Here is a 24,034-nt window from a genome sequence, read left to right on the forward strand (position 1 = left end):
GGTGTTGGTAGTGAGAATGCTATGAGAAAGATGTGCCCATCTGACACCAAAGAGGGACAGTGTAAAAGAGCTGTAAAAAGTTGGTAAAAAGTTTTCAAAATGCAAATGAGCAATTTGAACTTAACAATCAATGGTTGTAAGAATGACGAATGTAATGGAAGTTGAAAAACAGAGTGCAATAAACAGTAAGGTGGTGAGCTGCATTGACAGTGAACAAGCATGTGTGGCTGGCAATAAAATCGAGACAGTGAATGAGAGTGCAAAAATGACACAAGACTTGAAAACTGAGTTGGTTAAGGTGAGGCAAGAGATGATATGGATGCGGAGTGAAGTAAAGAGAATTGGAGATATGTATGGAAGAGTGAAGAGGATGAAAATGAATGATGTCAGCATGAAAGAGGTAATGAAAGACCCACCATGAGTGGCACTACAAAGGGATTTAATTATTAGAAGTGTGGTAGACAAGAGGATGCACAACAAGGTTTGTTTTCCTGGAGGTAAAATAAATAGAGTGATTGAGGTGTTGGATATTAAGACTAGGTGAATAAAATATTTGGTAGTGGTAATAAGGACAAATGACTTGACAGAGAACAAGGAACATGTAAGATTGGATATCAGGAAGTTGTTGAGAAGGATAAAAGATAATAGGGTGATAACAAAGGTTGCCCAGGTATGACAGTGATAGAGAGTGAAGATTGTGAATGATATGTTAGGAGAAATGTGTGAGGAGAAAAGGTTGTATTTTCTTAATGTGTGAAATGTGTTTGAAGGACAAATCAAACTGTATAAGATGATGAACTGCATTTGAATGGTTCTGGTGTGAGTTATTTGGAGAGACTGCACTGCTGCTGCTGAAAGGTAGAGAAATGAGTGAAGAGAATGAATCTGATCAAGTAAGAAGCAGTGTGAAAGAGCAAGAGAGTAAAGGAGAGACTGAGGTGGTATCATGAATATAGAAAATGAGAGAACAAGTGTGCAAGACAAATAGGGGAAACGGGGAGACTCAGGGTAGACAGGGGAACACAGCATGAGCAAGGTTGTTCATGTCTACACACATTCACATCCTCCAAGAGGATGTGAATGTGTGTAGACATAAAGGGAAGGAGATGACTTGGGATAAAGAGAAAACAGTTGGATTTGAAGAAGGTTCTAAGATGAATAAGGTGAAAAAGAAATGGCTTGAGTTAAGTATGGACAAGTCGCATCTAATAAGTGCTATCAGTTAAACGTCTTATGGATCCATGAATGCTCTGTTATATTTGTATTCAATGCTAGAAGTATAAGATACAAACAAATAAAATGGTTGCATTGATTGAATTTGTTCATCACTCAAAAATTGTTGGAATTAGTGAGGCATGGTTGAATGAGGATGATGTCTGACAGGAATAGAGATGGAAGGGTATGATGTCTTTTGTGAAGAGAGAAAGGGTAAAAAAGGGAGAGGGAGTGCTAATGAGAGAGAAAGAGTTATGTCCATGCAAGTTAGAGATGCAAGGGGGAAATAGTGGCAGCAGTATGGTGCCACTATTTCCCCCTATCACTTCCAAGATGGAGGTGAATAGAATGAAATACTTAGTTGGATGTTGACCTGGTAATGTGGATGGTAGTGACCATGAAATGTCTAATCAAATTAGCCAAGCAAATAAGAAAAAGGTGATCATTATGCATAATTTTAATTATGGCAATATAGACTGGGATGATATGATAGCAACTGGAAGTAAAGAAAATGAGTTTCTCGAATTTTTGAGGGACAATTACCTCAGGCAGTATGTAACAGAGGAAACAAGGATTAAGGGTCTTGGATTTGATCATCTTCCCAGAGGATGTTATTATAAATGAGGTGTCAAATCACCTTCCAGTTGGTGAGAATGACAATGGAGTGATTACCTGAGTGGTTGCTAGCAGTGCAAGGACTTCTGTGAGGAAATAGTGTATGTGGAACTACAAGGCTATTGATTATGAGGAGCTCAGGAGACAACTTACAGGTGTAGCATGGAATGAGGAGTTAGCTGAAAAGGAGATCAGTGCTGTTTGGGTGATATTCAAGAACTGTCTAGTAGAAGCAATGTCTAAATGTGTTCCAAGGGTCATAAGGCTAAATAAAGTAAGTGTGAAATGGATGAATGAAGAGATTAAACATGCGAATACAGAGAAAAAAGGTATTCTGGAAGTAACATAAGAGGAGTGGTAATAATCAGTTTCACGAGCATTACAAAGACCAGGCAAGGAGGGTGACTTGGTTGGTAAGGGTAGCACTGTTAGTGGTATTATAGCTAATGAAGCCAAAAAAATATTATGGGAAATTCTTTCGACATGTAGTCAGAAAAAATAAATAAATAAAAAATTATAATGAAAGGATAACATTGATTGTAGAAAACAGTATAAGAACAACTGCTACCGAGGATATAGTTCAGATATTTGATGAGCAGATAAAGGTCTTTCATTCTTGTGAATGCGACATCATGGAGAAATTTAGAGCAGTTGATGATCAGGAGGAGAGACTGACTGTAAATAAGAGATATATGGAGAATTGAGCAAACTTGATGTTAATAAGCCTCTGAGACTTGACAATATGTCACCATGCATTTTGAAGTTGTGTACTAAGGAGTCGGCATCTGTCTGTACATATTTGTTTAATGTGAGTCTTGCATTGGATCAGGTTCCAAAGCAGTAGAAGGCGAGATTGTGCTACTCAGTTAGGGAGATGACAGAACTCAAGCATCAAATTATATTCCTATCTGTGTGTCAGTTGTCGTGGTTAAAGTGTTGGAAAGGCTGGTGAGGACCAGAATCAGGTTGACAACAGTGGTGTTAACTTTGATGGACAGCATGGATTTGCTAACGGGAAGTCATGTTTTAGTAATCACAGGGCTCAGTACCTGGACCAGTATTGTTTAACCTTTATATCAATAATATTGTCAATGGATTGCAGAGGGATATTCAGTTGTTTGCAGATGATGTGAATCTGGGAAGGGTTATTAGTGATAGTGCAGATGTGGCAGCCCTGCAAGAGGATTTGAATAAACTAGACAGATGGGCAAATGAATGGGGAGTCTCAGTTGAATGCAGTAAAATGTAAAGTATTGAAGTTTGGGATACATCAATGGGAGGCTGCATACTTGATTGGAGGAGCTGTACTGGAGGAAATAGGGGAGACGAGGTCTGGGGGTGATGAACGATAGAAAACTGAAATTCAGGGGGGCATATTGCAAAGGTGGTGAAGGTAACCCAGAGGATTGCTGCAATACTGAGGATGCTGACCTGCAGAGATAGAAGAATTATCATTCTATTGTATAAGTCTCTGATCAGACCACACTTAGACTATTGTTCTTAAATTTGGTCCCCAGGATTTGAAAGGGATAAATTAATGTGGAAAGGGTACAGAGGCGGATAACAAAAATGGTTTCAGGACTGTGCAATGTTAGTTATGAGGATTGGCTGAGGGAATGTAGACTGCAGTTTGGTGGATAAAAGGAGAGGTGACATGATCGAGACTTTAAACTGTTGAGTGGTAGTTACAGGGTTGATTGACACTGCGGAGTTCTTTTGCTTGGTGGAACAGCATGAAGGAGCATAGACAAGGGGCCATTCCTGGAAGTTCAGAAAAGAAGCTGTGAGTAAGAGGGTGAGTAGTGGTTTCTTTGCATGGAGAGTGGTTGAACCGTGGAATGCATCAGCTGATAGAATGGTAGAACAAGAACAGTCAATGATTTCAAGGAGCGGTATGATAGACTTTGTTTCCTAGGAAGGACCTCCCACGATGAGTCTTTTGACTCCATGTAGGCCTGAATGAGATGAGATGTATTTTCTCAGCTTTCATCCTCGAAGCTTATTTGTGAGTGTATCTGAGGATGACACCAGTTATTATTTATTGGTTGATTTGCTGTGTTGGGAAGCTGTGAAATCAAATCTATGTTTAATTGGCTTGATTTCCACTGCGGCCGTTGATTGAGAAATTCTCACATGCATGCATACACCCACACACACGACAACTTGGAAGGTCTTGATGCATCGCTGAACTGGAAGCCTGAACGAATATATTGTGTTTCATTAAGTTTGTATGGTATTTTGGGTGCATGTTTCTTGTTCATAGTATGTCCTTAGAGCTCTTTAGATGTCCTTAGAGATTAGCTATCTGATAGGAATCAGTAAATTGTGTATGGGGGAACAATATATAATAATCTATTTATTTATTTATTACAATAAGGTGATGGTTTCATTGGTCAACGGAGTTGGATACACAGTAGTTTACTTAGATTTTACAAAAGTTTTTGATAGATTACCACATAATAAGTTGATAGTCAAACTAGAGTGGATGAGATTGGATATTACACAATTTTCGTTGGATTGGAGATTAGCTATCTGATAGGTATCAGTAAATTGTGAATGTGGGGGGGGGGGACAATATCTGGGAAGAGGAAAGTGCTAGTGGTATGCCTTTGGGATCTGTTTTGGAAGGAATTGTTGTTTAAGCTGTATGTTAATGATATTGAGGAAGATTTACATGGGAATATTCTGTTTGCAGATGATGGAAAGTTGGGATGAACTATGAGGAGTAGAGCAGATGTTCTGGCCTTACAAGGACTTGAATATATTGAATGAATGGGCAATGGAGTGGGAGTTTTAGTTCAATATTGAGAAATGTAAGAAATGAGAAATCGACTCAAGGGCTCACTTTAGTGAGTACAGGCATGGCAAACCCGAGGTACCTGATGCTGGACCATGCCTTACTTCATGTAATATATATCTGTTATATTATTCTGTAGACTGGTCCCTCCTCTTCTTTCTTTGCTTCTTTCTCCTCTCCTTGCTCCTTCCCCCTGATGCTATTAGAGTATTCGAGGGCTAGGGATGAGTCTTTCCTATCTTGCTAAGTCATTTCGTCTTATGCAGCCACTGAAGGAGGCAAGCTAGCCTCAATAGGTGCCGGTCCCAAGCCCAGATAAATGCGAGGGTTGATGTCAGGAAGGGCATCCGGTCGTAAAACTTCAGTGCCAACTCAAACTATGATTATGAGTCGAAGAGAAAATGATATAAGGGCTAGGGCGTACCCCTTAAGCGACGCGCAGCCACATCGCCCTACAGCTGTGAGAAGTGGACGAGGGCTACCGCATCAAGGGCGGGTGTGGTTAAAGAAGCGAGCCCAGCAGGTGGAGAGGATGTTGCGAATTCGAGGGAACACTGAATGTTGGAAGCATGACTGGAAGGGGAAGAGAGGTGGCAGACATGATGAGGAAGAGGAAGTTGGACATTTTATGTGTGCAGGAGACAAGGTGGAAAGGGGGAAAGGCAAAGGAACTGGGAGATGGATATAAATTGTTCTACTCTGGAGCGAATAACAAGGGAAGAAATGGTGTAGGAATTGTGGTGTGTGGCAGAATGAAGGGTGAAGTACTGGACGTGGGTAGAAGGAACGACAGGATCATGCGAATGAAATTAGGTCTTGGAGAAGAGCGGGTGGTCGTATTATGTGTATATGCCCCACAAGTTGGTTGTACAGCAGAGGAAAAAGATGAGTTCTGGAACGTGTTAGATGAAGAAATGAGGGAATTGGAAGAAAATGAGATGGTGATTGTCGGAGGAGACTTGAACGGGCACATAGGAAGACAGAATAGAGACTGTGAAAGGGTGCATGGTGGCCACGGAGTGGGAATGATGAACCAGGAAGGAGAGAGGGTTGTGGACTTTGCAGTAGCGTTTGATCTGGCAATTGTGAACTCGTTTTTCTTCAAGAGGGAAGAACATTTGATAACATTTAAAAGTGGTAACAACAGCTCACAAATTGACTACATTTTGACTAGAAGAAAACATCTTAAGGTTGTGACAAATTGTAAGGTAATTCCAACAGATCAAGTAGCACAACAACACTGACTGCTGTGCGCAGACTTTAAATTAAGATCGAAGATAAGAACTTCTGGCTGCCATGGGATGAAGACAATTAAGTGGTTTCGCTTAAAAGAAGAGAGTGTGAGGAATCATTTTAGGGAGAGAGTGTTAGAGAGGATTTCGGATGGACTGGAAAGTGTACAAGATTGGTGGAAACATAATTCAAAAGTAATCCTGAGCTGTGCAATCGAGGTGCTTGGTGAGACATCTGGAAAGATTAGAGAGCAGAAGGAGGGTTGGTGGTGGAATAATGATGTACAAGTGGCAGTGACAGCTAAGAGGAAGGCAAAGCAGAAGTGGGATGAGTCAAGAGTGGAAGAGGACAGAGAGGTGTACAAAGAGAGAAAGCAAGAAGCCAAGAGAGTTGTGGCACAGGCGAAGGCCATGGCATATCAAGATCTGTATGATCAATTAGAAACAAAGGAAGGACAGAGAAAAATTTACCAACTAGCGAAATGTAGAAATAAAGCAGCTAAGGACATCTTACATGTGAGGCAGATCAAAGATGCTGAAGGAAGAGTATTATGGAGGGATGTGGACATAAGAAACAGATGGAAAATATACTTTGAGGGACTTCTGAATGAGGAAAATGCAAGGACTCACAGAGGAGATGGGCAGCCTTCTGAGGGGATGGTGCAGAACATCAGTAGAATGGAAGTGACGGAGGCCATGAAGAGGATGAGGAATGGAAAAGCGGTGGGCCCCGACAGAATTCCAGTGGAGGCATGGAAGGCACTGGGGGAAGAGGGAATTGACCTGCTGTGGGACCTGTTCATGAAAGTTTGCCAACAGGAAAATATACCCGAGGAATGGAGGGAGAGTACTCTTGTTCCCATCTACAAGGGTAAAGGGGATGCACAAGACTGTAAAAATTACAGAGGAATAAAGTTGATGTCCCACACAATGAAGATCCTAGAAAGGGTTCTTGATGGTAGATTGAGGGAGGAGGTGGAGATTGCAAAGGAACAATTTGGCTTCATGCCTGGTAGATCAACAACAGATGCTATCTTTGGGTTACGACAGATGATGGAAAAATATCGAGAGAAACAAAGGGAGCTACATCTGGTATTTATTGATCTGGAGAAAGCATATGATAGAGTGCCAAGGCAAGAAGTCTGGAGGTGTCTGAGGGAGAAGAAGGTGCCGGAGAAATATGTCAGGTTGGTGTACGAAATGTACAGAAATGTGAAGACAAGTGTTCGGACCTGTTTGGGACAGACAGAAAGTTTTCAAGTAACAGTTGGCTTGCATCAAGGGTCAGCATTAAGTCCGTTTCTGTTTAATATTGTGATGGAGGTGGTAACAGAGGAGGTGAGAGAAGATGCACCTTGGACAATGCTGTATGCAGATGACATCTTGCTGTGTGTAGATTCAAGAGAAGAAGCGGAAACTAAACTGGAAAGATGGAGAAAAGTACTGGAAGAGAGAGGTATGAGACTGAGCAGAAGTAAGACAGAGTATATGTGTTGCGCAGTGGGCGGTGGCCAGGAGACAGACCTGGAGCTGGAAGGAAATGTCATCAGGAAGGTGAGAGACTTTAGATACTTAGGTTCGACAGTGGAAGAAGATGGAGGAGGTGAGAAGGAAGTGGGATGCAGGATACAAGCAGGTTGGAGGAACTGGAGGGAGATGGCTGGAGTGTTATGTGATAAGAGGGTGCCGATCAATCTGAAAGGCAAAATTTATAGGACAGTAGTGAGGCCAGCTATGACATATGCTATAGAAACTGCGGCCCTGAGGAAAAATAACATTATCAGGATGGAAGTAGCAGAGATGAGAATGCTTAGGTGGATGTGCGGTGTGACCAGAAAGGATCATCTGAGAAATGACTATGTCAGGGGAACAGTGAAAGTTACGAACTTAGGAGCGAAAATACAGGAGGCAAGGTTGAGATGGTTTGGTCATGTGATGAGGAGAGAGGACGAATATGTGGGAAGAAGGGTCATGCAGATGGATGTGCAAGGAAGGCGGAAGCGTGGGCGGCCAAAGAAGAGATGGAGGGAGCTGGTAGAAGAGGACTTGAAGATGAAGAACTTGGATGTGGTGACAGCCCAAGACAGGAAGGTGTGGAGGAGACTCATAATAAACAGTGACCCCACTTAAGTGGGAGAAGCTGCAGAAGAAGAAGAAGAAGATTGAGAAATGTAAGGTTTTAAAATTTGGTAAATAAAGATGAGATATAGAATTCATGCTTGGTGGCATATATTGTTCTAGGTGGAGGAAATAAGAGATCTTGGGGTGATAGTGAATAAGGATCTAAAATTTAGAAGACACACTGCCAAAATTGTAAGGGCAACACAATGTATTTTCTCAGCTTTCATCCTCTAAGCTTATTTGTGAGCTTATCTGAGGATGACACCAGTTATTATTTATTGGTTATTTGCTGTGTTGGGAAGCTATGAAATCAAATCTATGTTTAATTGGCTTGATTTCCACTGCAGCCGTTGATTGAGAAATTCTCACATGCACGCACACACCCACACACACGACAACTTGGAAGGTCTTCCAAGTATTCCAAGGCAGAGAATACTGACTTGCGGAAGTAGAGATTCTTGTTCCATTGCATAAGGCCTTCATTAGACCACATATGGACTATTGTGCACACAATTTGGTCACCTGGTTTTCCAAAGGACAAAGATGTTGGAAAAGATCCAGAGGCAATTGACTAAGATAGTTTCTGATCGCTGGAATGTCGAATATGACGAAAGGTTGAGAAGATGGAATTTAAGAGTCTAGTGGATAGGAGGAAGAGGGATGATATGATAGACATAAAAGTTGCTAAGGGGTTGTTATAGGATCAGTGTTGAAGAGGTTTTTCATAAAATGGTGGGAGATCAGGGGAAAACAAGCAGTCATTCCCGGAAGCTGTGTAAGGAGGGTGTGAACAGGGTAGTGAGAGGCAGTTTTTTTTGCATGCAGAGTTGTAAATGAGTGAAATGGCTTGCCTGAGAGCGTGGTGTCTGCAGAGAATTTGAATGTGTTTAAGGCAAGGTATGATGACCTGTGTGTATGACAAAGGGATCTCCTAGATGAGTCTTTGACTCCATGGAGTTTTAGGATAATAATAAAGGGATATTTTTGCTATGACCATCTGGCTTGGTATGGATTCTATATTTTTTATTTATTGTCTATTTTTTGTTTTATTGATAATGGGAAAAGCATTATCTGTTGATAATCAATTGCAAAATTTAATTCGTGCTTTATTTATTCATTTTATTTCTTTATTTATGTGCTTTTTCTTTATAGCAGGCCTGGTTGTTTGAGTGGATACTGTATCTGCTCTCCAACCAACAGGCTTCAGGCATGGAAGTTTGTGATTGTGTTTAGATGGAATTTTTTGGGTTTGTGTTTAGATGGAACTTTAGATGGAAGATGAATTATGTTGCTTGGCACGATAGCAACACTATACTTATTGCAGACCTGAAGTGGCTTAAAAAAGTTCGATGTTTGGTCTCTACAGCAGGATTTCCAGACTAGAAAATTCTTTAATCACCCACAGAACAAGTATACTATAGGTTTATAAACATACCTTTCATGGAAGCAACATAAAAAAAAAAAATGTTTCCTGTATGTTGGTGTGGGGATACTTTGTTTCATTCATTTTCATTCACTGGACTTATTTTAATCTGAAAGGCAGTAATTAAATTTGAAAACTTCAGTAGAATATATTTTAAGTGTTGTTATATTTTTTACGTGTGTAAATAAAATTTTATCTTATAGGGTTGGATGAATGAGATGCAGGAAGTATATGATCCTAATACCTTTAATTGGACTAACACACGTTCTGTTTATGTCCGTTTGGAAGGTGGTGTGTTGCGTTTGTCATATCCAAAATGTAACTTACTAAGAAGAGCATTATGGAATGAAACAATAAATAATCTCAGATTTATTCACCAAGAGCATTATAATATTTTTGGAGCAAAAGTAAAGCTTGTACCTCCAGACATCAGCAGAGAAAGGTAAGGTTCATAATTATAAAATAATGCACCTTGCACTCTAGCTCAGTAGCACACTCAGGGTTTAATCTTGGAGGGGGGGGGAGAGCCCAAGTTGAGTAGATGATTTGAGAATACAAACTATGCATCGTATATGACCTATGACTGAGCATCTGCAATGATCGCTAATTCATAAGTAGTATAGAAATAGAAAACACGATACAACATAAATAAAAAAAATAATTAATTTTATTAATTAGGAATAGATTTTTGGGAAATTTTCTAGTGTTTTTTTTTCCTTTTTTTTGGGGATGGGCAGGGCCCCTTGCCCCTCCTTCCCCCTCTGGGTGTGCCACTGTTCTAGCTGACACTATCAGCATTGAATATTTAAAAAAGTAATGCTAAAACAGGACATATCTTAAATGGCATCTGGTAATTCATAATGGGAATAATACTCTTCTTAACATTCACATACATACTATATTTTCTTAAAAGCATTTAACCTTAAGCTCTCTAGATTAAAAAAAAACTATGTATTGTTTCTTTCTTTCTTTCTCATAAGTTCTATCCAGGAGGAAGAATGAGTAGGATAATTCAGGCGGTGGACATGAGGAAGAAACAAGCAAGAGATTTAGTGGTGTTTGTTGGGACAAATGATCAAAATGAACATAAGGAGCATGTGAGGGTGAATAACAGGAAGTTATTGAGAAGAGTTAAAGATAACAGTGTAATGGGAAAGGTTGTCAGTGTAGTGCTGAGGTATGACAATGATGAGTTGAGACAGACAAAATCATGAATGGTATGATAGCAGATCTGTGTGAGGAGAAGGGAATACAGTTTGTGGATGTATGGCATGTGTTTGAGGGAAGAATGGAATTATACAAGCTTGATGGATTGAAGTGAGCGCACAGGAGGAAAGTGTTACCAGATTGAAGTACTGTGTGTGTGTGTGTGTGTGTGTGTGATGCATACAAGAGATCAATGGTAAGAGATGAAGTGAAAAACCAGGAGAATGGTGTTGAAGAGACAGAAGTGCTTGGCAGTGGAAACAGTAGCAGTGAGAGAGAGATGAAGAGAGAATGGGAATGCAAGAGGAACAGAGGTGCAGGGAGACATGACACAGGGAGAGTGGTTATTGAAAGTTGCAGTGAATGTGTGTATGAAGATGGAGTATATTGCAATGTGGGTGAGGAAGAGACTGAGTGGATATATATGATAAGTGGTGATAAAGGTGATTGGGCAAGGGCAGGGTGGTGGAGAAATCGCAACCAACGGGTAGCATGAATAGGACTGGTTGTAGACCTAAAAATGAATTACTGTGTTTGTTTACAAATGCCAGAAGTATCAGAAATAAGTGAGACGAAATGGTTTCACTGATTGAGTTTATTCTCCCCAAAATCATTGGAATAAGTGAAACATGGTTGAATGAAGATGATATTCTAATGGGAATAGAAATGGAAGGATGCAGTATTTTTTGCAAGGATAGAAAAATGGGAGGGGGGGGGTAGAACAAGAGGCCATCACTAGAAACTGTATAAGGAAAGTGAGCAGAGGAGTAATGAGGAGAATGTTTTTTGCATGGAGACTGGTTGGTGAGTGGAATGCATTCCCTGAGTGTGTTGTGAATGTAGACACATTAAATCAGTTAAAGGCCTAGTTGGATGAGCATTGTGTGCAATAGTGTATACCTCCCATGATTAGTCTTTTACTCCATGGAGGTCAGATGTTAATAATAATAAAGTTCAGCAAATGTTATATGTCATAGCCAAAAAAATTCATTCTCTATGTTGTATTCTCTTTTCACTTAAGATGCACAGACAAATGAAGAAACACATGTGCCTTGTGAAATATTCTTGCTTATATCTTGTGAATCACTCTACAGTCATTAGTGTAACTTTCTCTATCCTACTTCCTGGCTTTTCTGCATTTTTCCAAGCTCTGAATTTATATTATCAATATGAAATGGATGAATCTCTGCTCATGTGTAGGTACTACCTATCTCTCTGTCAGATGAATTCTGACTGAGAGAGGAGTAGTTTGATCGAGGGTAAGGAAAATTAGCAGCATGAGAATATAAAAATTAAGGAGTGTGATAGGTTTGAAAGACTATGTAGTTTTGGAGGATGGTGCTGATTGGGAGGATGAATGTTCAACAAGAGTAGGTCACTGAAGGAAGAAATGGAATGTATGAGGAGTGAGTTAAGAAGCATGAATGAAGAGATTAGAAGATTGGAAACACCAAATGTGAAGCGAATCAGGGTATGAGTGAGAGAGAGAATTGTGGGAATGATAGAAAGGGAGAGAATAGGTGAAGCAGTGGAAGAGAAGGAATGAAAAGAAGGCGAGATAGTGCAGGAACCAGGCATGGAACCAGGAACATGGAGTAAGTGGGAGAACAAGGAGAGAAAATCTCAGAAAATGAGAACAGAGTGGTAAGAGGTGTGATGTGTGGAAATTCAGTGATCTGTGATGTGCAAAATAAAATGTCTAGAGGTGTGTTAGACAGTGGGGCCATGACATTTAAGCGAGCTGAAAGATTGGATGAAATCATTGTGATGTTGGGCACAAATGACTTCAGAGGCAGTGTGATTGATTGGGTGATGAGAGATCTGAGGTTCATGTTTGAGGTTGTACTGGAGAGAGGGGGAAGATAGTGAATGTGTTGCCCAGGTATGATAATGCAGAGCTGAGGAGAAGAGGATCAATAATAATAGCTAGAATGTGTAAAATGAGAGGCTTGGATTATGTGGATACTTGGAGTGCATTTGAATGAGGAAGGATGTAGGCATCTGGAGCTAATGTTGTTCTCTGAACAAGTTATATGTTGATGCAGGAAACTTGATTTATCAGGGTGGATGGCAGCAGGGATAATCTCTTGTGGGAATAGTTGTTTGTGAGAAAGGGGGGGTGCATCATGTAATGCTGAATCTAGTGGAGTCTTGACAGAATAATGATAGATATAGTAACAGTATGTTGATGATGATGATTCTTTATACTAATTCCAGGAGTATCTTGAATAACAAAAAAAAAAAAAAAAAAGAGATGAATTGGTGGTGCTGATAGCCTCAGCCTGCCCAAATATTATTGGGATCACTGAGACACGGTTAACAGAAGATGATACTGACAGGAATAGAAGTAGCAGGGTATAGCATTTTTCAGCAAAATAGGAAGGGAAAACATGATAGTGGAGTGCTGCAATGGCACTAATGATTTTGAGAGCATGTGGTGAAAGGCGGAGATGTTTAGGCAGTTGACAGTTACGAGAGATTTTAACTACAGCAGTATAAATTGGAAAGAGGAAGTGCACACAGTGGTAATGGAATGGAATTTCTAATTCGTGAGCAGCAAATGTCTTAGGCAACATGTCGTAGAAGGAACACAAGGTTCAGGAGTTTTGGATTTGATCATAGCATCAGAAGATCTGATTATAACTGTGATGGCATCTCTATTCATGGTTGGAGTGATTGATTATATGATCTCAACTTAGAAGATGAACAGACATGCTGGAGTATCAAGAGAAAGGAATGTATGTGAAATTATAAGGCAAGTGATTATAATAATCTTAGAAATAAGTTTGGGGCAGTTCTATACATGGAGGAATTGGAAGGGCAAGATATCATCAGTGCTCGAAAACTGGTAAAGAAATGTTTATTAGCAGTAATGGCCAGTTATGTACCACAAGTGAAAGAGAAACACAATGTGGTGCAAAGTGAATAGAAACCATGTCAAATGGGAGCTGCAAGCAAAAAAATGAGGTTAAGGAAGAGATAAAGAGAGGTGGAGAGCAGATGCATGAAGAATATAACACTCAGCCAAGGAGAGTGACTAGTATGGTAAGGAAGGCAAAACTGGAATATAAGAAGATGTTGATCTGACTTCCAAAGAAAATCCTAAGGAATTCTTTTGTTATGTGGTCAGTAGGATGAGGAATAGTTGAAGAATGGCATTGCTGGATAAAAATGGGAGTAGAAGGACTCATGTAAAGGACATGGTGGAGTTGTTCAATGAACACTTTATTGGAATATTTCATCTTGGAGAAGTATGTTTTAATACTAGAGATATGGGACATGTTTCAGGTGTAGAAGTTCAAGAGAAGAGCATGTTTCAAATACTGAGTGCTCTGGATGTCAATAATGCATGGGACTGGATGGGGATTTTTCCACAGGTTTTGAGAGGATGTGCTAAAGAACTAATAGTTCTGTTGACTGGGCTTTTCAGTGAGAATCTGGCCATAGGAAAAGTTGCCATGGAGTGGGAGGAGGGTAAGATAGTGCCATTACATAATGGTGGTAGTACAAGGGGGCAGGTCTGAAAAATTCTAATAAACGTCTAGAACAAAAATGATATTAAAGCAACTGATATAACCACAAGAAAGAACACATCTTAAAAACCATTGTTTCATCACCACTGTTTCATCAAATTGTGATCATTTGTTCTTTTTCTTTTAGGATATATAAGAAGACAGAGACTATGAAGACACGGTGGTGCGGACTGTCATAAAATTTTTTGTTCTGCAAGAAAAGTCCATAACTGAGATTCGCTAAACTTTATGTGAGACTTTAGGGGACTGTGCCCCATCGTATCCAACAGTTGTCAGATAGGTGACCAAGTTTAAAACTGGGCATCCTGAGACAACAGATGCCTCCCAGGTCAGAAAGACCTTCCACAGTGACTCACTTGAAAACATTGATGCAGTGTATGCCATGATCCTTGATGGTAGGCAAATATCACCCAAAAACATTGCAAAAACACTGAGAACAAAGTTGGTCTCCAAATGTTTGAATACTGACCAAAAGAGAACGTGTGCTGTCATCTCAACAGATTTTGGGTCATTTTCAGAAATCAGGTGTAAATTTTTTTTGCTGTTATTACGAATCAAAAGACTTATTTCGGTGATTACACCACATTTTTTATTATTCAGTTATACAACATACCGAAATAATAGTTCCCAACAAGTTTCGTAAATCATAGGATTTATATCTTCAGGGGTAAATAGTATAACTTAAAGTTTAAACAAGAGAAATTAATAAATACAAATCATAACCATCTGGCTATTCATAAACTCAAATAGCAGAATGCAAATATAAAACGTTATTGACGTTGAACAATGCTGGACGATGTCACATGTTCTTGTTCTCGTTCGTACAGTCATAGCTCAGATTGAGGTAGATATTTTATTAGAGCTGACCACAATTGAAGAATTAAATCTTGATTTTTATTGCATTGGGTTGGGTTTTTCAGCATATTAGCATCTTCTTTAAATTTTCTTATGTAGCAGTCATTTTCTATGTATGACATCGTCGTTTTTTGCCAGAGTACATCATGCCCAGTGGAAGTGGTATGGTAAGCAAGACCCGTTTTTTTGTTCTCTTTTGTATTGTACGTCTTTTTTGGTGTTCAGCCGTACGTATTTCTCCAGATCTTCCTGTCTGTCCTATGTAGCAAATCCCACAAGAGCAATGGATTTTGTAGACTCCTGTATTTTTAAGAGGATGATGAGGTGGTTTTGGTGGATGTATGAATCTTGAGATTTTTTCCATAGGAAGGAAGGCTACTTTTACGTTGTGTTTGTTCAATAATTTGGCTAGCTTATCCGTAACATTTTTGATATAAGGAAGCGAGATTGCGTTTTTGTAATCCTGTTTTATTGTGTTGTTAGTTGGAGGCATTTTAAGGATTCTCTTGATGGTTTAAAAATGTTTGATGGTTTAAACTTAATGGTTTAATTACAAAAACGCAATCTCGCTTCCTTGTATCAAAAATGTTACAGATAAGCTAGCCAAATTATTGAACAAACACAACGTAAAAGTAGCCTTCCTTCCTATGGAAAAAATCTCAAGATTTCTACATCCACCGAAACCACCTCATCATCCTCTTAAAAACCAGGATTCTACAAAATCCATTGCTCTTGTGGGATTTGCTATGTAGGACAGATAGGAAGATCTGGAGAAATACGCATGGCTGAACACCAAAAAGAAGTACAATACAAAAGAGAACAAAAAACGGGTCTTGCTTACCATACCACTTCCACTGGACACGATGTACTCTGGCAAAAAACAATGATGTCATACATAGAAAACAACTGCTACATAAGAAAATTTAAAGAAGATGCTAATATGCTGAAAAACCCAACCCAATGAGTAAAAATCAAGGTTTAATTCTCCATCAAGTGTGGTCAGCTCTAATAAAAAAAAATCTACCTCAATCTGAGCTCGGACTATATGAATGAGAACAAGAACACATGACATTAGTGGCGCTAGTGTCCTTGGTGAATGTGGCGGTCGTGTTTAGTTAGTCTAGAAAACATGTTTTTAAATTTAAATATAGTGTGGCTTTTTGTCTCAAATTGTGCTGCAGTTGTGCATCGGTTAGATACAAGTGTCCTTCAGTGGTGTTATTGTTTGGAACTGTGTTGTATATATTGTGTTTTCACTGCCGTTTGTTTCACTACTTCAACGTGTAAAGATGGCGTCCAACAAAAAACGTACGTCAGCGGCGTGCAGGACTTCTACACGAAAGGCTGGCTCAGCGTTAGATTTTTCACAATGGATGAGTTGTAGAAACTGCTACATGTATGTGCCAATGAAGAATGTGAAGGATCTGTGGTCAGTTTGGCTAAATGAGAAGAACGAAATGTCGACATATGTGAGAAGTGTCAGGATAGGCTGGAGCATTTAGGAATGGAAGCTGACATTGGGACCGTAGTGGGAGTTCATGAAAATGAAAAATGACCATCTTCTGCATGAGGAATTGGAAGTGCTCGGTAAGGAGATACTGGAAGTTAAAACTGAGTTTAATGTGTTAAACAGAGAAATTAGGACTATAGAGATTACTTTAGCTGAAGTAACTAGAACATTATTATGAATGGGTGAGTCTTTGGTGAATGATGCAGTAATAAATAGTATGGGAGTGATTGGGAGTCAACAAAATAAATCCACAAGTGGCCTAGAAGAAACGAGATCTCGTGAGAGTTGGGGGGGGGTAAGTAATAGAGCGTTGAGTAATGAAACTAGGAGAGTCATGCTGAATAGCATAGAAAATGAGTCCATGAGTGACGCTTGTGTGGACTTGAATGAAGTTAAGAGTGGTAAGATATATGGTGATTCTATGATTAAGGGTATGGAGAGTGGTATGCATGTGGAGTGCTTGGCTGGTGGGACAATAGAAAGAGTGGCTTTAGCAATAAAGAGAGGGCATAGAGCAGACAAGATGATAGTTATGGTGGGTACGAATGACCTGAGTGGTGGTATAAATCAGGCAGGAAAAGATTTAAGAACACTGTTAGATATTGTGAAGAGGAAAAGTGTCAATGGGAGGATAGTGTGTGCTGCCTCGTTTTGACAATTATGAGTTAAGTAGACGAGTGATGATAATGAATGATATGATTGCAAGAATGTGCAAAGAAAGAGGTCTGGAATTTGTTGATGTTTGAAGCATGTTTGAAGGAAAAAGACAGTTGTATGCTAGAGATGGACTGCATCTGAACATGGAAGGACATAAGCGATTGAAGAAGTTACTGTTTTCTGAACAAGTTGAAGTAATTGGGCAGGGAAACTAATATTGAAAAGGTTGAGTGTAAGAGAGAGAAACTCTAGCACTGATTGTATATTTATTGATCCTTATATGCAGAATAAATTGCAGAAGAGAGGGGATAAAAATCGGCATCAGTTCTAAAGCTGGTACAAGATCTAGAGGGAATTTGCAATTTTTGTATACCAATGCAAGAAGCATTCGAAATAAGAGAGAAGAATTTTTGGCATTAGTCAGTGAAATCTCACCAAAAGTTGTAGGCATTGGTGAAACTTGGCTGTCAGCAGAAGATGTGGTCACTGGAATTGAATGTGATGGGTACAATATTTTCAGGGAAGATAGAAAATATAGAACAGGGGGAGAAGTACTGTTGATGATAGCTGATGTGTTGCAGCCAAAGAAAGTAGTATATCAAGATGATAGACATGTGAATCAGAGTTTATTTGAGGCTGTCTGGTGCGAAATAGTGACCAATGCAACCAAATATACAGCTGGATGCTGTTATAGGCCAGGGAGCACAGGGGGAGATATTGAATTCATGCATCAGCAATTAGTGCAATGAGTGCAGGCTTAGTGATTATTATGGGGGATTTTAATTACGGCAATATCATTTGGAAGGAGGAAATATCACATAGCAAAAAGGAAATGGAGTTCATACATCTTCTGCGAGATAATTACTTGAAACAGCACATAACTGAAGGGACACGTGGTGTGAGAGTGTTGTACCTGGTTATTGGTTCTGAGGTTATATGCATAAGTGCCTCCGTAGCGCAATTGGAAGAACGACGATACATTGCACCCTTCGATTGGAATAGGCCTAAGTTCGATTCTCGTCGTGACGGGAGGAATCTTTATGTGGACTTTTTCAATCGAAGGTGAGTTAGCCGATCTCATACGGAGGTAGCAGGGGTTTTTCTCGGGTTTTTCATCCCGCATACAGACAAATCGGCCATTCAGAACACACGCAATTTACAGACAAAAGATACTAGTTGTGGTGGTTGGCGGTAGATGGCGTTGATGGAGGTGATTGGTAGTAGAGGTTCGGTGTAGTGGTTGAGACAGTTGTGGGTGTCCTCCTGCGATGAGTCTTCGGACTCCTTGGAGGTGTCACGAATAATAATAATAAGTAAGGTGTCCTCGTTGCCTCCAATTGGTGAAAGCGATTATGTGGTATTGACTTGGGAGGTTGCAAAATCTGTGAATTTTCTGTTAAGAAGGGGTATATTCAGAACTACAGGTTAGGCAATTATAACAATCTTTGGAGTGAGCTTGCAGCTATCCCATGGCAGAACATATTGCAGGGGAAAGATGTTAGCAGTGCATGGGATAAAATAGCGGGTATCTGAGGAAAGCAATATCAGAATGTATCCCCATGGTCAGGAAGTCAAACAAGGCAGGTGTTAGATGGATGAGAAGTAGTATCAAGCTTGATCTGCAAAAAAAGAAAATGTTATGGAGAATTTAGAAGCAGAAAGGCGATCAGTACACCCATGAGCAGTACAAGGCTCAAGCTAGGAAGGTTACCAGCATAGTAAGAAAAGCTAAATCAGATTATGAGAAGACCTTAGCCAAAGAGGTCAAGCGTAATCCCAAAGAGTTCTTCCGCTATGTAGCAAGTCAAAGAAAGAATGACTTCGGAAGGATAACTTTAGTGGGTGCTGATGGTATTGAGTTGACAAAATCAGACGTAATAGTCGAGTTAATGAGTGATCACTTTTCAAAAGTCTATCACCCAAGTGAGGATATCTCTGTATCTGTAGCAATAACTAATGGGAGAATTGAAGGTAAGAAATCAGAGGTATTTAATATATTGCAAAATTTAAATGCAAACACTGCTGTAGGCTTAGATGGAATATCAGCTCGGGTGTTGCATGAATGTGCAAATGAATTGTTAACCCCCTCTTACTTGGATATTTAATTTAAGCTTGAACTCTGGTATGGTCCCTAGGGAGTGGAAGTTACGCAAAGTGGTTCCTTTCCATAAGGGTGGCTCTAAAACTGCGGTAGTTAATTACAGACCAATCACCATCTCAGGAGTAGTGGTAAAAGTATTGGAAAAGTTGGTTAAAGACAAAATTCAAGAATGGGTGGATCAGGATATGATACTGTATAGAGGCCAACATGGTTTTGAAAGGTGGATCCTGCCTTAGCAATCTATTAACTTTTCATAATAATTGACATCTGAGTTGGACAAAGGAACTGGCTACACAGGTACTTCTGGATTTTGCTAAGGCTTTTGACAGGATAACCCATGGAACACTGTTACGCAAATTGGAGCATATGGCAATGGATACTAAATTGGTGATATGGATAGGAGAATGGCTCAGGGAGAGATACCAGAAGGTGGTGTATGGAGGAGCCGAGTCCAGGATGAGGCAGGTGACCAGTGGTGTGCCTCAGGGCTCTCTGCTTGGGCCATTGTTGCTTAATTTGTATATAAATGATATAGGAAATTGCTTACAGGGAGATATTCAGTTGTTTGCTGATGATGCAAAGTTGGGTAGCACAATAAAAAATCAAGCTGATGTTGAAAGTTTGCAGAATGATTTAAATAAGTTGGTAGAATGGGCAAAAGATAATGGATGTCAGTTCAATGTGGAAAAGTGTAAAGTCATGCGTTTTGGGATTAAAAGATTACTAGCTGTGTAGTACATTGATGGAACAGTACTCCAAGAGATTGATGAGGCTAGGGACTTAGGGGTGTTGGTAGATAGGGAGATGAAGTTCAGAGGACACATTGCTAAGGTGTCCAAGATTGCACATAGGATTACTTGGTTGTTGAGGAACACACCGACATTCAGAGATAAAGAGGTTATTATTCCCCTTTATAAAGCGTTGATACTTCCACATTTGGATTACTGTGCTCAGGTCTGGTCACCTGGATTCCTTGGAGATGTGAGGAGGCTGTGGAGAGGGGTTCAGAGAAGAGTGACTAAGTTGGTAAGTGATGTAAAAAATGCTCCCTACATTGATAGATTGAGAGCTTGTGGATCGCAGAGGTTGGTTGATAGGCGGAGAAGAGGGAATATGCTAGAAACATTTAAATTACTGAAAGATTTTTATAGGATTGATGCAGTGGAAATGTTTCAGCTGTGTGATAGTGATGGAAGAACAAGAGGTCATTCCTGGAAATTAAAGAAGAGTGTGGTTAACAAAGGTGTCAGAACAAGGTTTTTTGCCTGGAGGGTGATGAATGAGTGGAATTCATTGCCTGACTTAGTTGTGAGTTCTTCGTCTGTAAATGAATTCAAGAAGAGATATGACAGATATTGTTTTGCTAGTTTTGGTCTCCCGCGATGAGTCTACTGACTCCATGGAGATACCCATAATAATAATAATAATACATTGTCCAGTATTGTTCAACATCAATAACGTTTTATATCTGCATTCTGTTATTTGAGTTTATGAATAGCCAGATGGTTATGATTTGTATTAATTTCTCGTGTTTAAACTTTAAGTTATACTATTTAGCCCTGAAGATGTAAATCCTACGATTTAAGAAACTTGTTGGGAACTATTATTTCAGTATGTTGTATAACTGATTAATAAAAAAATGTGGTGTAATCACCGAAATATGTCTTTTGAACCAATTAGCTACAGAAGTCTATGCCTGCAATATATTACGACTGTTGATGAAAAGTGACTTCATCACTTGGATCCAGAGACCAAACAACAGCCATTGGAGTGAAGACACTAAAGTTGTCCACAGCCAAAGAAGTGACAAACCCAAAAGTCAGCAACGAAGGTTCTTGCCATTGTCTCTTGGGAAATGGATGGTGTAATCCTTACCAAGTACCTCAAAAAGATGAAATTGTTACAGCTGCAGTTTATTCAACAACTCAGAAGGAATTGCAGGAGGTAATGAAGGAAAAATGTTGCAGGAAACTGAGCAGAGGTGTGTTGCTTTTGCAGGGCAAAGCACTTGATCATGCTGCTCATGAAACCCAACAGACAATACACAACTTGGGCTTTCAGTGTCTGTCTCATCCACCCTATTCACTAGAACTGTCCCCATATGACTATTTCCTATTCCAAAATTTAAATAAATGCTTGAAAGAAACAAAATTTACCACATATGATGAAGTCATATCTGGCTGAGAACTGGTTTGTGCAACAAGGGAAAGACTTTTTCTCAGAGGATTGTAAATGATGCAGCAGTGTTGTAACAAGTGTATAATGCTTTGTGGGGAATATGAAATATAATGTTGAAGTTACATGGTTCTACCTGAATATCTTCATGGTGTGATTATCACAAATTTTCAGCATACCCTCGTAGAATGGAAGTGTCAAGCTATAGACCAGTTTGTATTTCATTGATAGTTGTTGACATTTTGGATAAATTAATGAGGAATCAATATTGGGCAGTCAGCATGGATTTGTTGAAGGATGTTTATGTTTTAGTAATCTGAATTCCTTTCAAAATAAAGCAGCAAGAGCAGTTGATGAGGGAAAGGCATATTCTGCCTTTTTTTGTATTTTTTCCAAAGACATTTGACAGGGTGTCACATGATAAGCTGATATTTAAGTTGTAACACATGGGTTTAGATCTCAAGTTAGCGATTGAGATTGGGCATTGACTATCTGATAGGTATCATAGTCGTGTATGAGGGAGTGGTATCAAGGAAGCACACGGTTACTAGTGAGATCCACAAGGCTCAGTATTGGGACCTGTACTGTTCTGTTTAACCTTTCTATTAATAATATTGGCAATGGATTGCATGGGGGAGGGGTGTTCAGTTGTTTGCAGATTATATTATTATTACATGACACCTCCAGGGAGTCCAAAGACTCATCGAGCGAGAGCACCTACTCCACAACTCTCCGTCTCCACCACTCAATCCAGCTACAATGAACTGCTCCACTTTCATCATCTACACCAACCCCATCTACCACCAGCCACCACCACTAGTATTTTCACAGACAATCACAAACATCCATGCCCACGGCAGGATTCGAACCCGCAGCCTTTTGGCTGGAGAGTGGATATGCTGATGACTCGACCAACCAGGCCGGCAAAGTTCAGAAGATTAGTAATAGTGCTGATATGGTAGCCCTTCAAGAGGATTTGAATAAACTAGACAGATGGAAAGATGGATGAGGTCAATTTAATTTAGCTAAATCTAAAGTCTTGAAGTTTGGCATGTGTCAATGGAAGACTGCATATTCTGTTGAAGGAACTGTACTGGAGGAAGGTGATGATTGATAGAAACCTGAAATTTAGAGAATGTATTGCCAAGGTGGTGAAGGTAACTGCAGGATAGCTGCAATACTGAGAAGAATGATGACTGGATGGCCAACAATATCAGACTGGATGTAGCCGGTGTTTTCACCAAAGCAAGACCACCAAAAACCAACCTGTCCAAAGAAGAATATAAAGCTCTGCAAGAACTGAAGAAAAACAAAGAAATAGTAATCACCAAAGCGGATAAGGGAAATGCCACTGTGGTTCTCAACCAAACCGACTACACAGGTAAGCTTAATGCTTTATTGTTAGATCGGGCTACCTACTTCCCTATTGAGTATAATCCCACCAGCTCCCAAATTAGAACACTCCAAAGGCTCCTTAAGAAGGTCACTTCTTGGCCTGTGGAAGTTACCAACAAACTAAAACCTTTAACTCTAGACCCCCCCCCCCCCGAATTTATGGACTTCCAAAAATACATAAACAAAATGTGCCATTACATCCCATAGCAGATGGCATTGATTTCCCCACATACAAATTAGCCAAAGCGTTCACACACTATACTGGCAATACACCATCACACATAAAAAACTCAGCCCACTTCAAAGCCAGTATAGAAAATCTCTCACTCCAACCTACTGGCATAATGGTCAGTTTTGACGTCTCCTCCCTATTCGCAAATGTCCCACTCAAGGAAACCTTAGAGCTCATCCAAGCCAAATTTCCTCCCGATATCTCAGCCCTATTTCGGTTCACAATGAACTCAGGCAATTTTGTTTGGCAAGGAAAATTCTACAAACAGATAGAGGGGACAGCCATGGGTTCACTACTTCCCCACCCCTGGCCAACTTCTTTATGGAGACTTTTGAAGAGAAAGCCTTAAACTCAGCCCCACAAAAACCACCGTTTGGCTTCGCTACGTTGATGATGCGTTTGCTATTTGACCACATGGCTCAGATACACTCCACCCCTTCTTAACACACTTAAACAACTAACACCCAAGAATCCAGTTCTCCTTGGAAATAGAGGAAAACAACAGTCTCCCTTTCCTAGACACTCTAATCACTCACCAGCCTGATGGATTCTTGATTTTCTCTGGTACAGAAAACCCACCCATACAGGCAGATACATTCACCAGCAATCCCACCACCCTCTCACAACAATATGGGATTATAAAAACACTATATAACAGGGCAAAATTAATCTGTTCAGATGACAATGCCCTAACCACATCCTTAACACTTTCTTAGCCAATGGCTACAACCCCCAAAAAATTCAAAAAATATTAAAACCAGTTAACCCCTCCCCCCTTTCATAACAAAGATTACACTAAATCCATCACCATTCCCTATATCCGGGGCACCTCTGAAAAGTTAACCAAAATCTTAAAAAAATATGACCTGACTTATTGTTACAAACCATATAAAAAAATTGGCATCCCTTATCCACTCCACCAAAGACCAACCACTTCCCCTAGACCTACCTGGGGTATATCATGTCC

General features: G+C 39.8%; 1 protein-coding gene across 5 annotated transcripts in view; it reads left to right on the forward strand.

Moving 5' to 3' along the window:
* LOC150097110 (testis-expressed protein 2-like) overlaps positions 1 to 24,034 on the forward strand; it is a 254,835-nt gene that overhangs the window by 67,770 nt on the left and 163,031 nt on the right. For all 5 annotated transcript variants that reach the window (XM_090407014.1, XM_090407018.1, XM_090407016.1 and 2 more), the window contains exon 3: positions 9,607 to 9,845. In XM_090407014.1, coding sequence (XP_090263140.1) covers positions 9,607 to 9,845 — 239 coding nt within the window. The remainder of the gene's footprint in view (positions 1 to 9,606; positions 9,846 to 24,034) is intronic.

The sequence above is a fragment of the Typopeltis vanoorti genome, chromosome 17, assembly GCF_054136105.1.
Source record: "Typopeltis vanoorti isolate ZY-2024b chromosome 17, IOZ_Tvanoo_1.0, whole genome shotgun sequence".
In the NCBI taxonomy this organism is placed as follows: domain Eukaryota; kingdom Metazoa; phylum Arthropoda; class Arachnida; order Uropygi; family Thelyphonidae; genus Typopeltis; species Typopeltis vanoorti.